This window comes from Sturnira hondurensis, unplaced genomic scaffold (genome assembly GCF_014824575.4).
Source record: "Sturnira hondurensis isolate 20B ecotype Veracruz unplaced genomic scaffold, ASM1482457v3 Scaffold0022566, whole genome shotgun sequence".
In the NCBI taxonomy this organism is placed as follows: domain Eukaryota; kingdom Metazoa; phylum Chordata; class Mammalia; order Chiroptera; family Phyllostomidae; genus Sturnira; species Sturnira hondurensis.
Window position 1 is genome coordinate 14,522,554 of NW_028095197.1, and position 17,940 is coordinate 14,540,493.

General features: G+C 37.1%; 1 protein-coding gene across 1 annotated transcript; it reads right to left on the reverse strand.

The window, feature by feature from the left end:
• On the reverse strand, positions 1-960 carry LOC118979718 (olfactory receptor 13F1-like). The gene has a single exon (XM_037035927.1). It carries the CDS (start codon positions 958-960, stop codon positions 1-3), a length of 960 nt encoding a protein of 319 aa, XP_036891822.1.
• Positions 961-17,940: the final 16,980 nt, after the last annotated feature.

Here is a 17,940-nt window from a genome sequence, read left to right on the forward strand (position 1 = left end):
TTATTTGCTACTATGAATGAGAAGAGTACAAAGAGGATTCCTAATCAGTAATTTTTTCACAGCTGCTTTCACCTCTTTGTTTCGTAGACTGTAAATGAGAGGATTCAACATGGGGGTTAACCCAGCATATACCAAAGCCATAAATTTATCTATTTCTTGTGAATTGACAGTGGAGGGCTTCAAGTACATGGAGAGAGCAGTACCGTAGAACAAAACCACCACAGTTAGGTGGGCTGCACATGTCGAAAAGGCTTTGCTTCGACCCTCCCCTGAGGCGATTCTTAGGATGTTGGTGAGGATAAATGCATAAGAGATACAAATCAGAAGCATAGGCATAGGAAGAAGAAGGATGCTGATCACCAGCATGATAAACTGCACTTTGGAAGTGTCTACACAAACCAGTTTCAAGATAGCCAGAATTTCACAAGTGAAATGATTGATAATGTTATTTCCACAGAGAGGCTGATGCAGCACAGATACACTTTCCACCAGGGATGTGAGGCAGCCTGTCGCCCAGGAGCCAGCAGCAATCTGCACACAAACCCTCTTGTTCATGATGGTGGGGTACCTCAGGGGCTTGCAGATGGCCACATATCGATCATATGCCATCAAGGACAGGAGCACACACTCAGTGGAGCCCATGGCAAGAGAGAAGTACATTTGAGAGGCACATCCTGAGAACGAGATGGTGTTTGTGCCTGACACAAAGTTTGCCAGCATTGGAGTGAGGGCAGAAGAGGTATACCAGATGTCCAGAAAGGAGAGGTTGCTGAGGAAGAAATACATGGGCGTGTGTAGGCGGGAATCCAGGATGCTGATGCAGATCAGAATGATGTTACCCAACAAGGTGACCAGGTACATCAGCAAGCACAGAACAAATATGATGATTTCAACATTGGGGTAGTGAGTAAATCCCAGGAAAACAAAACTCGAAATGACTGTCAGGTTTGTCTTGACCATGTTATTCCCTCTTGTTCATCTGCCATAATGAATAAAAATATCATTGTATATACTTAAATTTTTAAACTCTACCACCTTATAAGGAGTTTTTATTAGAGGTACTTTAAAACAATCAATATTCTAGCAATACCATTTAATTATTCATCCATTCATTCAACATTTATTGAATATGCTACAAGTCCCTGAAGATCCAAAGATGCTCTCAGACAACTCATAATAAAATATGAGGAGAGGAATAATGGTGGAAAGGGGAAGGGATTAGTCAAAGAACATGTATGAATGACCCATGGGCATGGACAACAGTGTGAAAATTGACTGTGGCAGTTGGGGGTGGGATGTGCAGAGGAGGGCAAGGAGGAAAAAGTTTGGAAAATTATAACAGAATATCAATAAAAAATGATTTAAGAAAAGAAAAGCAACAGGTCTAGAGAGAAAAAGGAAAGCAGAAATTATTTGTTGAGCTAAGGCATATTCTAGCAAGAATTCACCCTCTTAATATCTTCTGTTATTTATAAAGCTGAACCAACAAGTCAAAAAAATGAGACACAGTAAAGTAAGTAAACAATTACAATAAAATGATATAAATATGTCCCAAGGTCCTAGGTAAATATGAAGTAAGAATCCTACCTCTATGTTGGGGGCACTGCACAGGGAGAGATTTTGAGAATTAGTTTAATAAAAAAATATATTGGACCTACTTAAATTAAGAACCAGAGGAAGTTTTCTGGTGAAAAATATTTTTATAAAAGCTGAAATAAAAGAAAATATTTTGAAAATATTTTGTTCCACCTAATGAAGCTGCACGTTATGTAATATTGTAGATGGATGTGCCACACCCTGAAAAACATAAGCAGAAGATAGACAAGTCTCCAGTCATTATATCACTGATTTCTGACATCAAGAAGGCATTTTTTAACATGGAATGACCTTGAATTTGTGCTTTCTTAGAAAGAAAATCATTTTCAAAGTAAACATTTTATAATACAAATCAAATTACTTGCAGTATATCTCACAATTCGCCACACATCGCACCATGTTTAAAAACTACTGTCCTACAAATGGGAGGGAGGTGGGGAGCATTGGGGAGGGTGGGCTGGTTTGGGAGTAAAAAACAGACAACTGTACTTGAACAGTTAAATTAAATTTTTAAAATGTAGAGAAAAAAAAACTACTATCCGACAAGATACAGTTCAGATGAAATCAGTCTCAAACCCACAAGCCTCACATTCTCATCCTTGCCTACTTCCCCAACCTCACCTCCCAAGACCCATACTCTAGTCTGAAACAAGTAGTTTGTGTAATGAGAACAGAAGAAAAGGTTTGACCAGCTGGAAACCAACAAGAGGAGTAGGTGGAAGTGGAGAACACCAAGATACCTGCAGGAGACTGCACCACTGAATTTCACAGGCATCCTACCACAGAAGTTCATACCATAAACCCAGGAAACCAGAACAGATCAATTTAAGAAGCTGAGGCCAACAAGAGTATCACAAACAATGGGAAGACAAAGAAACAATCCCCAAATGAAAGAAAAGGAGGAAGTCTCAGAAAGAATGTTAGATGAAATGGAGGCAAGTCAACTATCAGATATTGAATTCAAAGCACTGGTTATCAGAAAATTCAAAGAGCTTACAATGAGCTGCCAGAAACTACAGGGGAGCTACAGTGAACTCTCTGCAACCTATACCAACATGAAAAAGAAAATAGAAACCATCAGCAAAGGCCAAGAGGAAATGAAGAATACAATTTCTGAACTGAAGAACACAGTAGAAGGTATGAAGAGTAGGATCAATGAGATGGAAGAGCACATAAGGGAGATCGAAGACAGGGTACAAAGAATCTCCCAGACAGACCAAATAATGGAAAAGAGAATCAGAAAANCTGCCAGAAACTACAGGGGAGCTACAGTGAACTCTCTGCAACCTATACCAACATGAAAAAGAAAATAGAAACCATCAGCAAAGGCCAAGAGGAAATGAAGAATACAATTTCTGAACTGAAGAACACAGTAGAAGGTATGAAGAGTAGGATCAATGAGATGGAAGAGCGCATAAAGGAGATCGAAGACAGGGTACAAAGAATCTCCCAGATGGACCAAATAATGGAAAAGAGAATCAGAAAAAATGAGGAGAATTTAAGAGAAATGCAAGACAATATGAAACGTAATAATATCCGAATAATAGGATAATAATAATACCAGAAGGAGAAGAAGAACAAGGGATAGAAAACCTACTTGAAAGAGTAATAACGGAAAATTTTCCTAAGCTCAAGAGAGATAAAATCACACGAATCCAGGAATCGCAGAGTCCCAAGCAAGTGGAACCCAAAGAGGCCTACTGCAAGACACATCATTATTAAAATGGCAAAACTCCAAAACAAAGAGAGAATTCAAAAGGCAGCAAGGAGAAAAAGGAAGTAACATACAAGGGGGTCCCAATAAGGTTGGCTACTGACTTCTCAATGGAAACATTCCAAGCAAGAAGAGAGTGGCAAGAAATATTCCAAGTAATGAGAAACAGAGGCCTACAACCAACGCTACTTTACCCAGCAAGGCTCTCAATCAAGATAGGAGGCCAAATAAAGAGCTTTCAAGACAAAAGAAGTCTAAAAGAATATGCCTCCATGAAACCAGCTCTGCAAGACATGCTAAACCAAACCAGCTCTACAGGAATTACTAAAAGGGCTACTTTAAGGAAAGGAAGGAAAAGAGAGAGACGGAGAGGAACACGGGAACATAAATGGCAATGAATAAGTACCTTTCAATAACAACCTTAAACGTAATGGATTAAATGCACCAATTAAAAGACATAGAATAGCTGAATGGATAAGAAAGCATGACCCACACATATGCTGCCTGCAAGAGACCCACCTCAGGTCAAAAGACCACCACAGACTAAAAGTGAAAGGATGGAAACAAATTTTCCAACCAAATGGACAAGAAAAAAAAGCTGGGGTAGCAATTCTCATATCAGACAAAATAGACTTCAAAAAAAGGGCCATAAAGAGAGACCCAGAAGGTCACTTCATAATACTCAAGGGAAGAATCCACCAAGAAGACATTAACATCGTAAATATATATGCACCCAACACAGGAGCACCCAAATATATTAAAAAAATCCTAGAGGACCTCAAGAAAGATATTGACAGCAACACAATTATAGTAGGGGATTTTAACACCCCACTGTCTAAAATGGACAAATCTTCCAAACAAAATATCAACAAGGATATTGCAGCATTAAATGACACTCTAGATGAAATGGACCTAACTGATATATTTAGAGCCCTCCATCCCAAAGAAGCTAAATACACATTCTTTTCAAATGCACATGGAACATTTTCAAAGATAGACCACATGATAGGACACAAAACGAGTCTCAACAATTTCAGGAAAATAGAAATCATACCAAGCATTTTCTCTGATCACAAGGGATTAAAATTGGAAACCAACCCCACAGGAAAAAACCCAAAACACCCAAAAGCATGGAGACTGAATGGTATGCTATTAAACAATGAATGGGTCAAGATTGAAATTAGGGAATAAATCAAAAAGCTTCTGGAAACAAATGAAAATGAACTCATAACAACCCAAAACTTATGGGACACGACGAAGGCAGTCCTGAGAGGGAAGTTCATAGCGATACAGGCTCACCTAAAGAGGATAGAAACATTTCAAACAAACAACCTAACCCAACGCCTGCAAGAACTCGAGGAACAACAACAAAGACAGCCCAGAGCAAGTAGAAGGAAGGAAATAACCAAGATCAAAGCAGAATTAAATGACATAGAGACTAAAAGCACAATTCTAAAGATCAATGAATCCAGGAGTTGGTTTTTTGAAAAGATAAACAAAATAGACAAACCTTTAAGTAGGCTCATTAAGAAAAGAAGAGAGAGGACACAAATAAACACAATCAGAAATGAAAGAGGAGAGATTACAACTGATACCACAGAAATAGAAAGGATTGTAAGAAATTACTATGCGGAACTGTATGCCAAGAAATTTGAAAACCTGGGTGAAATGGACAAATTTCTAGAAAAATATAATCTTCCAAAACTCAATGAAAAAGAAGCAGAAAACCTGAACAGGCCAATAACAGCAAATGAAATTGAAGAAGTAATCAAAAAACTCCCATCACACAAAAGCCCTGGGCCAGATGGTTTCACAGGAGAATTCTACAAAGCTTTTAAGGAAGAGCTAACCCCTATTCTTCACAGACTATTCCAAAAAATCCAAAAGGAGGGAAAACTCCCCAACTCTTTCTATGAAGCCAGCATCACCCTAATCCCAAAGCCAGATAGAGACACAACAAAGAAAGAAAATTACAGACCAATATCACTGATGAACATAGATGCTAAAATCCTCAACAAAATATTGGCAAATCGCATCCAACAATATATCAAAAAGATCATACACCACGACCAAGTGGGATTCATCCCGGGGATGCAAGGATGGTTCAATATACGCAAATCAATAAATGTAATACACGAAATAAACAAAAGCAAAGACAAAAACCACATGGTCATATCAATAGATGCGGAAAAAGCTTTTGATAAGGTACAACACCCATTTATGATAAAGGTACTCAGCAAGGTGGGAATAGAGGGAACATTCCTCAATATAATAAAGGCCATATATGAAAGACCTACAGCCAACATCATACTCAATGGGCAAAAACTAAAAGCTTTTCCACTAAGATCAGGTACAAGACAAGGTTGCCCACTTTCACCACTTCTATTCAATATAGTATTAGAAGTTCTAGCTGCAGCGATCAGACAAGAAAAGGAAATAAAAGGCATCCAAATCGGAAAGGAGGAAACAAAACTGGCATTGTTTGCAGATGACATGATAGTGTACATGGAAAACCCTATAGCCTCTACCAAAAAACTGCTGGAACTAATAAATGAATTTGGCATAACAGCGGGATACAAAGTTAATATCCAGAAATCAAAGGCATTTTTGTATACCAACAATGAAGCAGCAGAAGCAGAAATCAGGAAAAAAATCCCATTCGATATAGCAAAAAGAAAAATAAAATATCTGGGAATAAACCTAACCAAGGAGGTAAAAGACCTGTATGCAGAAAACTACACAACACTGAAGAAAGAAATCAAGGAAGACACAAATAAATGGAAACATATACCGTGTTCATGGATTGGAAGAATTAACATCATCAAAATGTCCATACTACCCAAAGCAATTTACAGATTCAATGCAATACCTATTAAAGTACCAATGGCGTATTTCACAGACATAGAACAAACACTTCAAAAATTTATATGGAACCAGAAAAGACCCCGAATAGCTGCTGCAATTTTGAGAAAGAAGAACAAAGTAGGAGGGATCACAATACCTGATATCAAACTGTATTACAAGGCCACTGTAATCAAAACAGCCTGGTACTGGCACAAAAACAGGCACATAGACCAATGGAATAGAACAGAGAGCCCAGAAATAAACCCAACTCTCTACAGTCAATTAATATTCGACAAAGGGGGCAATAACATAAAATGGAGTAAAGACAGCCTTTTCAACAAATGGTGTTGGGAGAACGGGACAGCTACATGCAAAAAAATGAAACTTGAGCACCAACTTATACCATACATCAAAATAAATTCAAGGTGGATAAAAGACTTAAATATAAGCCATAAACCCATTAAAACCCTAGAGGAGAACACTGGCAGGAAAATCTCAGATATTCCACGCAGCAATATTTTTACTGATACATCCCCTAGAGCAAGGGACATAAAGGAAAGAATAAACAAATGGGATCTCATCAAAATAAAAAGCTTCTGTGTGGCTAAGGAAAACAGTATCAAGATAAAAAGAGAAGCAACAGCTTGGGAAAACATATTTGCCAATGATACCTCAGATAAGGGTTTAATCTCCAAAATATACAAAGAACTCACTCAACTCCACTCAAAGAAGACAAGCAACCCAATTAAAAAACGGGCAAAGGACTTGAACAGACATTTCTCCAAGAAGGACATACAAAGGATCCAGAGACACATGAAAAGATGCTCGATATCGCTAGCTATCAGAGAGATACAAATTAAAACCACAATGAGATACCACTTTACACCAGTCAGAATGGCTACCATAAACAAAGAAACAAATAACAAGTGTTGGAGAGGTGTGGGGAAAAGGGGACCCTAGTTCACTGTTGGTGGGATTGCAGACTCGGACAACCACTATGGAAAACAGTATGGAACTTTCTAGGAAAACTAAAAATGGACATGCCTTTCGACTCAGCACTTCCACTGTTGGAGTATATCCTAAGAACCCTGAAGCACCAATCCAAAAGGACCTATGCACCCCCATGTTCATAGCAGCACAATTCATGATAGCCAAGAGTTGGAAACAACCTAGATGCCCATCGGTCAATGATTGCATCAAAAAGCTATGGTACATTTACACAAAGGAATTCTATGCTGCAGAAAGGAAGAAGGAGCTCCTACCCTTTGCAATATCATGGATGGAACTGGAAAGCATTATGCTAAGCAAAATAAGCCAGGCAGTGAAAGACAAATAACCATATGATATCACCGTTAACAGGAATCTAAACAACAAAACAAACAAGCAAGCAAAATGTGACCAATGACACTCAAATACAGAACAGGCTGACAGGGTCTAGAGGGGAGAGAGGAGAGAATCATAGGGGAAAAGGGGATGGACTCACACGAACAAGTATAAAGGACACATGGACAATAACTAAGGGTGGGGGGCAGAAATGGGAGGGAGGTGGGGAGCACTGGGTGGGGGGCACACAGGGCTGGGAATATAAGACAGAAAACTGTACTTGAACAAGAATTAGATTTAAAAATGATTTTAAAAAAATAAAGCTAATGGTAACCACAAAACTAGAATCTAGAACTGAGACACATAACATAAAAAAAAAGGAAATGAAGGGGAAAATCATAGAATACTACCATACTAAAATTAGAGACAGAAAGACAAGGGAAAAGAAACAATGGAAGCCCTGGCTGGTGTAGCTCAGTGGATTGAGTGCGGGCCTGCGAACCAGAGGATCGCGGTTCGATTCCCAGTCAGGGCACATGCCTGGGTTGCAGGCCGGTTCCCTGCAGGCCCACTCCCAGCAGGGGACGCACGAAAGGCAACCATACATTGATGTTTCTCTCCCTCTCTCCTTCCCCTCTAAAGATAAATAAATAAATAAATAAAAATCTAAAAAAAAAAGAAACAATGGAGACACAGAGCCACCCTAAAACAAGATAAAATGGCTATAGAAAGTTCTCACATATTAATAATTACCCTAAAAAAAGTAGCTTGTGGTTCCTCATACTTACCATGCCATTTTATTTATTTTATGGCTTATATTTACAGTTTATTCACTTAAAGTTGTCCTTCATTACCAGCTCCAGTCTTGTTTTTCTTGGATATTTTATCCAATCACTAAAACTATTTACCATTGTCTCCAGTACACTTCATTATTTGCACACACTTACATTACTCAAATGTATCACACTGAACCAGAGTCATATATGCATGACCACTGGACTCAAGAGCTTGTTCCCCACAATACCAGCAAATTAATAATGCACATTTTAAGATTTTTCATGATACAATGCTGCCTTAAACACGGTAGGTTTTTTATACTTGTGTTAAAATGAGTACATTTTGACTATAGTTCTGGGTGAACATAAAAGCCTGAAGACTTCTCAACCCATCATTTACATTTGAAATCTTACCTGCAACATTAAAAAAACTAGCTGACTTAAGACATAACAAGGATTTCTTATCTTTAAATATTTGTGTAGAGTGAGGGGGTCAAAACAATGACCACTTGACTCCTAGAGGAGGGAGAAATGTTTTCCAATCACTCTCTGCAGGCAACTAGAGCATTAGCTTTAGAGTGTGAGAGTTGGGCTCTAAATCCAACCACGCTACTTACCGGTACACAAAATCAGGCAAATCACTTGACCTCTTTGAAACTTGGTTTTCTAATCTATACAAGAAGGACAATTATTCCTACCTTTTGCAGATATCAGAGATCTAGGTTGACTTCTTTAAATCCTCCCCCCACTACCCCAATTCCACAGCTTCTCTAAAATTTTCCAGAGTCACAGAGGGTTTAGATTGCACAGTCTCCCTGCTGTACAGAAACATAACTGCCTGAATGCTGCTCCAGTGCTGGTCCACATTGATTCAGAGGAAATAAATTGGCACCTCTTTAGAATCTGTTCAAATTTCAATGCCCAGTCCATAGGTGAATATGAACCCTTTACCGGTTATTTCTAGGAAGGTGAATGTTAGACATTTCTGGTCCCTAACATCCACTGACCAGAGGTCAAGTCCATTTTTGTCAGCACACACCCTCTATTTCAACTGCGTGTTTCTCTGTGAGTCTTCTCCCAGGCAGCATCCAGTCCTCTTGCTCTGCCTCTGCCTCCTGTCTCCCCTCTCTCCACCACTCTCTTGTCCTCTCTTTCCAGAAACAAAACAATGAACGTTTCTCTCATGCAGATTCAGTCCTTACTCATTCCCTTACCTATATCTTACATATTTGTCACAGTCCCACCTATCCCATCTTTTATTTAGATATTTTATCTTTATCTAAAATTTTTTGGATAATAGTGCTAAAATAATTCAATAGTTTCCAACAAATTCCCCCTCTTTCAAATGTCAGAGCAGGAATAAACTCAGAGAATTTATAATCCAGCCCTCTTCACTTTGAAGTTGACAGATGCCTGGAAAAGTTTAATGCAACATTTGAGGTGAAGAGCATAACAGTGCTAAAAATTCTATAAGAATACAGGGTGCTGCAAAAATAGGCTCACAGTGGATCATGTGGAAAATGAAACAATAATTAGCAAACAACACAAGAACAGACTGTATCGCATACTCACAACTGCAAACACACCATTGCCCCACCCTGTGTATCATGACTCATTTCTTTGACTCAACATTTTCCTTCCAATTGGTGCTTCTTTTTAAAGTAAACCTCTCTGTTCCAGTTTCCTGGCCTGGCTGAGACCCATCAGGAAATTCTGTAAATCTGAGAAAACAAAAAGAGATGCACAAGGCCTGCTCCCATTTACCTCCGCACTTAGGGTGAACATGTTCCTTTTGGTTCATTTACGCTTAAATGTTTAGGGTCAGTCATCTTCAGCCCAGTCCTTCTTATGAATCTGGTACAGTTCTCAAAAGACTAAAAGTCTCTGAATTTTAAATTACACTAATACCTTATGAAAACCGTATTAAAGTCAGTTGTACAGATGCATTTTTATTCTGAAGATTATACTGAAAACCAGTATGGATGTTCTTAGTTGGCAAAAAATCAATTCAACTCCTGCCTGATTCAAAAAGTCTCATCATACATAGCTCCTATTAATTAAAAATTTTAAAAATAATTTCAGAGAAATCATGAGATGAAGATGCTAGAATCACCACCTATGATCTGCTCCAAAAAACTTCCAAAGGGTTACCCCTGGAACTAAGACTAATAAAGTCTCTTGTTGCCCTTAGAGACCTTCCAACTCCCTTAACAATTTTAATGTTTTGATTCAGAAACATAAAGTTAATCAATGTTCTAGTTCTCAAAGGTATGCTTCTCCAAGTTACATTAACTAATTCAGGACCCCAAAATACTATGCAAACATTTTGAATTATTTTAAGTCATTTAGCCCAGTAAACAACCTGACTTGAAAAGCATTTGAGAGCAATGAGGAAAAAGGCTGTACAACAGTCACTGAATAACAATAAAAAAGAAAAGAAAAACCTTTGAGTAAGCAGAACCAAAGAAAACTATTTGCCTATTCTATTAATTCTGTAGATTGCCCAGGAAGCATACAGCAAATATTGCAATTAATAGAACTGTGGAAACACCTTCCCATATGACCTTTGAGCTTATAGAGTAATCTATTTATTTTGATAAATATCTAAAAATAACTCAGTTATCTCAGTACTAGAAGATAAAACATCCTTACTGGGCTTTTAAATCACTACAAAGTGAAGAGAGAGCATTGATCAATCAGATCATTTATTACTATCAAATGCCCCTTGGATAGATCGCATCCCTAGTACTGTGTGTGATTTTATAAAGATTATGTGATTATAAAGATTACACCATCCCTGATGGTATAGTCATTAGAATGAGTATTGGACTTAAAAGTAAGAGCTATGGATTGAAACTCAGCTCAACTACTAAGTGATCATATACAGTTGTTCATTAATTGCACTAATGACCCCAGTTATTCACTTCTTCCTAGACCAGTCTACCCTGATTTGGGCCTAGGCTCATGACCTGATTGGGTGACAGGGGTATTAGTGAACAGAGTGCATGCAAAGACTTGCACAGTTAGGCCAGCCCTATTTCCTCCATCTTTGCTATTGTTATGAGAATATGTCCAAAAGTTAGTCAACTGGAGGATGAAATGCACACTAAGCAGAATTGGATTTCCTCAGTCCCCACAGTTGAGCCAGCTGTCAGTCAATCCTCAACAAATTAGTGGGTGTCCAAACAAGCCAATTCACAGCTGATTTAATATGCACAGATAATCTAGCTAAGATCACTTGGCTCCAGCCCAGATAAACTATTTACCTCACAGACTTTAATAAATGTTTATGTTGGTATGACACTGAGATTTTTATAATTGTTTATTATGTTGCATCATTGTAGCAATGTAACACTGATGTAGCCAGAAGTGCTTCCATTACCTACTCAACATTAACTCACTTTGGACATTTACCCTTCTTAAAAGAATCACAATTGTATTCATTTTTCTGTCGTATTTTTATCCATAGAAGGTCTTGATTAGCTCAAGCCTCTGATCTTACTTTCTAGAGAACTTACATTTTATCTTTAATGTTGACATATAGAATCCATCTGGAATTAATTTTTGTGCATGTATGAAAAAAAGGTCAAGAGTTATTTTTTACTATCTGACTCAAGATATTATTTGATTCGGCATGATTAATTGAAAAGATCCCTTCACCACTGCATCACAGTGTTACTTTTCACATAAACTAATGGACCATTTTTGTATGGATCTGTTTTGGGCCTCTTGTTCTGTTCTGCTGGTCTTTTTTTCTAAATTTGCACCAATACTACAATATATTATTAACTATAGCTCTATAATAAGTCTTGATTTCTGGTCCTCTAAACTTCTTCTTTATGGATGGTTAGCTTGTGTTAGCATTCATATGCGTTAGCATGTCCTTAGCATTTGGCTAGAATTTTGATTGGGATTGTCTTGAACTTTCATGTTAACTAACATCTTTAAATTATTGAATCTTATTATCCATTAGAAAGATATATCTTTCCATTTATTTAGATCTCTAATTTTTCAACCATGTGTATTGGTTTTACTTGCATAAATGTCTTGCACATATTATATTAGATTTATTTAAATAAGTTTATGTTTCTGATGTTATTACAATGTGCTTTATATTCCATTTTCTACTTTTTGTTGCTTATATCTAATTTTTTTAAATAATTTTTTTATTTAATTCTTGTTCAAGTACAGCTTTCTGTCTTATATTCCCAGCCCTGCCCGCCCCCCGCCCCATGCTCCCCACCTCCCTCCCATTTCCACCCCCCCCCCCCTTAGTTATTGTCCATGTGTCCTTTATACTTGTTCATGTGAGTCCTTCCCCTTTTCCCCTATGATTCTCTTCCCTCTCCCCTCTGGACCCTGTCAGCCTGTTCCCTATTTCAGTGTCTTTGGTCATATTTTGCTTGCTTGTTTGTTTTGTTTAGATCCCTGTTAACGGTGATAGCATATGGTATTTGTCTTTCACCGCCTGGCTTATTTCACTCAGCATAATGCTTTCCAGTTCCATCCATGATGTTGCAAAGGGTAGGAGCTCCTTCTTCCTTTCTGCAGCATAGAATTCCATTGTGTAAATGTACCATAGTTTTTTGATCCAGTCATTGACCAATGGACATTTAGGTTGATATCTAATGGTTTTTGTATGCCAAACTTGCATTAATCATTCTAATTTACTTTATTAATTCCAATAGCTTGTAGACCACATAGTAAATAATGACTTGTTTTTCTTTTTCTCATTTATATTCTTTGTCATAACTTATAGGATGGATTATGAATATTACTACAAAAGTGAATGTAAGTGATGACATCATGCATTTTTTTATTTATTACTTCATTTATTGTTAATACGTATGTATGTACATACATATGTGTTTATTTTTATCTAACACTTCACTTTGTTTTCTATTAGTCCCAAATGTCCTATTTTATCCTTTGTCTCTCCTTTCTTCCTTCCTTTGAAGCAATTGTCATTTGCCCTTCATTTTTAAAACTTGTTTGGAGGGGTAGTAATCTTAGAGATAAAAATATCTATCCCTGATTTTTGGGAACTGCCCTGCCTGGTTTCAGGAGCTGTAACCCCCCCATGGCTAAGGCTGAGTGAGCGACCTTCGGACCAGAAGCCACTAAGGAGACAGAGCTTATCTCCCTGGCAGGGGTGCTGCTTCTGCTCCTTTTACTTCATCCATAACTGGCCCCCAATGCTTGATCAGTTAGCCAATGACAGGTAAGATTCCCCAAGGGGGTGATGACCTAAGATAGGCACAATCATAGGGAGGTTGCAGGGAAGGACTTGGAGGGGCTCTAGCAAAAGGGGGTGATGGACCCTTGCCCCACAGCTTTGACATAGCCTGAGTCCTCACTCTGTCTGTGAGAAGTCTCCTAATCTCTTGGCTGCCTTACTTCCCCTGCCTGACTTAAGCCTGAAACTATGACAAAGGGCAGTACAGCCCTGTGCTGGAAAGGATGCGTTACTCAGGGTGATCAGGCCTAAGAAAGAATACATAAAATCCTGTGCAACCTGCTTTGCTAAGAATGGGCTCAATTAAATGATAAGGGTCCGAGCAGGAAATGAGTTTGTTTCCAAAAATTTTGTAGCCCTTTAGCTAACTGACCCTGACTCAGAATAGGCCCTTGTAGTTCTTTGTTTGCTATCTATTGTTTGATCCTTACTGCCTGACAATGATTGATGAGCTTTGCCTGTATTCCTGTGCAAATTGAACCCAATAAAAGCTTGTCTGTGCAAGGGTCTGGGCACTCTCCCTCTGAAAGAGTAGCCATGCCATCTCTTTTTCTCCACAGGACTTAGTAGTCGTGTGAATTTGTCTCGTATCTCATCCATAATGCCACAGACACTGTGGGCCAGTGTCTGGGTCACCTGATTGATAAGGTTATAATATATGTACCATCATATATAACTTATATATGTCAATTATCTATTTTTAGAAAATGAAATCCTTTAACTCCACTTAGCCACTCTTTGTGATTGTTGCTTGTTAAACTTGATATTCCCTTAGACTGACCCATCTGTTTATTTCTGAGATCATTTTCTTTTCTCTTGAATAGTTATCCCTCTAGAATTTTTTTAAGGCAAGTTGGATAGAGGCATATGTTGTGTGTGTGTGTGTAGAAGAGGATTTAAGAGGCAGGATCTAGAAGTGTCTTCATTTTGTTTTTACTTTTGAAGGATATTTCATTGAGTATATACTTATCATTTGGCAGTTATTTTTCAACACTTTTAAAATGCTATTCTTTATATCCTAATATCCATTGTTCCTGTTGAGAAGTCACATCTTAGTTTTGTTGCTGCTTCTTTGAGGAAAAGTGTCTTTGTTTTTACCTTTGGCTGTTTTTTTAGTATTTATTTTTATTGTTGGTTTCTGAAATTTTATAATGAGGTTCTTAAATGTTGCTTTTTCTTTAAATATTGTAAATCTCCTTGATTTTGTGAGTTGATATTTTTTGAGACAGTCATTCAATATGAGTCATATTCTCTTCTTCCCCATTTCTTCTTTCCCCCCTCTGTATAAGTGTTCAGTTGTATATATCTATATCTGTTAGAATTTTCCAACAGGTTCCATATGGCTCTTATAGTTCTTCATGTATTTTCCTTCTCTTTTCTTTTCATGCACTAGTATGGATGTTTTCTTTTGATCTATATTCAATTTGCTAAGCCTTTCTTCAATCTTGTCTAATCTTTTGTGAAATTCACCTATGTAGTTCTTAATTCCAGTTGTATTTTTCAACTCCATAATTCCTCTTTGATTTTTTACATAATTTCTAATTCTCGGTGAACTTTTCATCTGTGTCCAAGAACTTCTATATTTGGGTCACTTAAAGGTATTCAATTTGTCTGTTCTTTTCTCTTGATTTCACATTTTAATATAGTAGTAATTTTTAAACTTAATGCCAGATTTTGTATATGAAAAAATGCAGAATATCTGGATGATGTTTTATTTATACAAAGAGAATACTTTATCCTCAGATAGAAACCTAGAATAGGAGAGATTGCAATATATCAAAGAAAGACTGAGGTAAATTGGGGGTGAATTTCAGGTTTCATAAGGCTTAGGCAAAATGTGGATTATCTCCTTTCTAAAATTTACCTATCCAGGGTCTGAATTGAAAACCAGGAGTTTACATGAAGAATTTTCTCTCTCATGAGTCCAAAACCTCAATGTTTATTTCATAAATACTGTGTTACTGCTAAAATCTGACCTAATGCCTTTAATTCCTTTTTGCCCAATTTATAAGCTTTTTACTGAGCAGCCTAAGAATCAGCAAAGGCCTCATGTGGAAAACCAAATGTTCACCAAATGGCTAAATGTTAAATTTTCTTTTACATTTTTAAAAGTATGTCTTCTAGAGTGTAAGCCCCATTAGAGAAATAAAATGTCTGTCTGTTATTTCACCAATGCATTGCATGTACCTAGAAGGCTGCTAAGAAAATATTAGGCATGAGAAAATTGAATTGAATTGAATATCTTTTGAGGATCCAGTACATGCTCTATTGTGAAAGGAAGATTGCTTCCAGCTTATTGCTCTGAAAATGTCTAGCAATTTAAATTATATTACTTCAGATGGTAAACACACAATATGCAGATGATGTATTATAAAATTGTATATCTGAAACTTATATAATTTTATTAACTAATGTCACCCAATAAATTCAATTAAAAATAAATAAAATAATAAACAAATGATAATACTGTTTGCTCCCTGTGCTACCCTATTTTGTTTACAATAATCATTCTGGATTAGAAAGAATTTCTTAACTCTGGGCATAATTGTTGCAGAGGTCATCAATATTTACTATTATGGTGAGTACTCAGGAACTGAGAAAATAAGGTAAAATAAAAGAATTTTATTTGAAAAATGTTGCCTGAAAATGGCTATTGACTATTTAAAACTAGGTTTAATATTCATTAAAAAACTAAGATTTCCCTGGTAACACAAACAAGCAGATTGCAGAAAATGTAAAATATTTCTTGCTACAAATTACTATAGAAAGTATATATCCATCTTAGTATCAGGTATAAGTGAGCTCCCAGGAATCCTATAAAACATATTTCTAATAATGTTAGTGAGATAAAACCAAAGAAACTGAAAATAAGAAAAAAATCTGGTCATTATCTCATGTCTAGTAAGTATAAAGCAAGTTACAAATTTCAAAATAAATTGTGGAAAACATCATCATAATAGAGTCTTGGTAGACGTGCTCTGCCAATACATCTGCAATGTGAGCAGATTCTAAAACAGAATGACTTGAGCCAAGGTTATGGAGATCCAAGATCTCAGTAGAAACCTTCACATGTTTTAGCAAAAACCAAGGTCCGTATTCCTAAAGATTTTATGTAATAAGCTACTTTCTGCCAGGGGTCCAGATAATGTGCCCATACATATCACAGCTTGTTTAAAAACTTAAGGTGAAAAAAATGTGCCTGAGAATAAAATCCTTCATGTCCAGAGAAGATGAGAAACTCTTCTGATCTATGCCAACTGAGTCAATGTTATCAATTATAGGCTGATATCCCTTCAAACTGGATCCAAACATTCAAAACTGGGTATACCTATACTCCTCAATAAGTATGAGTCTGCTAATTTATTCAACATTCTAACAAAATTTACCAGTAGCTAAATGGGTAACAAATTTTAGGATATCAATATTCCATGGGTATCAGGCAGACTGTAGACACCAATTTACATCTGTCCAGAATAATATTCTTTATGACTCATGGGGAAATTTGTTGGGAAAAATACTAGCTTACTTTTAGCCTTAGTTAATCTGCATTCCTTCTGTGTGCAGCTCATGGTTTCCAGACCCTCAAGGTAAGCTAAGAAAGGCACTTAATAGTCCATTCATAGAAACCTGAGAAACTTGTTACTCTTCAGAATCCAAGATATTTCATATGTGTGGAAACTCAAGATCACAGTAAATAAGTACATTTTGTCCAAGTTAATCCAGATCCCAGAAACTCATTTCCCCAGTCTAGTGAAGATTAGGAAGTTTGGTTTTTAGTGTCAGTCTTTTCAGAGTCATGGCAGACACATCTTCATATTTTCAAGCTTCCTCAGAATTTATAGAATCATGAATGACATCTCATTTTTCAAGATTCCTTGATATGTAGCTTTTAAAATAATAAGAAAGTCAACACAATTGAATACAATGCAGCAGAAAGAAAAAAGGAACTCCTACCTTTTGTGACAGCATGGATGAATATGGAGAACATTATGCTAAGTGAAATAAGCCATGCAGTAAAAGACAAATACCATACAATCTCGCCTATAAGTGGAACCTAATCAATAAAACAAATGAGCAAACAAAAGAGAACCAACGATGTGAAAATAAAGAACAAACTGACAATAACCAGAGGGGATGGAGGAAGGGGATAACAGGTAAAGAAGGGGAAGGGTCACCAGGGAATATGCTTAAAGAACCCATGGACTAAGACAAATGGAGGGAGATTAAATGTGGGAGGTGGGGGTGGGTAGGGCAGGGGGAGAGTAAAGGGGACAAAATGGGGACAACTGTAATTGAATGACAATAAAAGAAAACTGAAAAAAAGTCACATTCCAAACCATGTCACCTAGCAAACAGCTCTCCTTTGTTGGAGACAACCAATATTAACAGTTTTTTATGTATCCTTCTGAAGATGTTTATGCATAAGTTAGCAAAGAGGTTACAAGCTACTG

Excerpts from the sequence above, each read along its gene's own strand:
- LOC118979718 (XM_037035927.1), bottom strand. The coding sequence starts at position 960 with ATGGTCAAGACAAACCTGACAGTCATTTCGAGTTTTGTTTTCCTGGGA.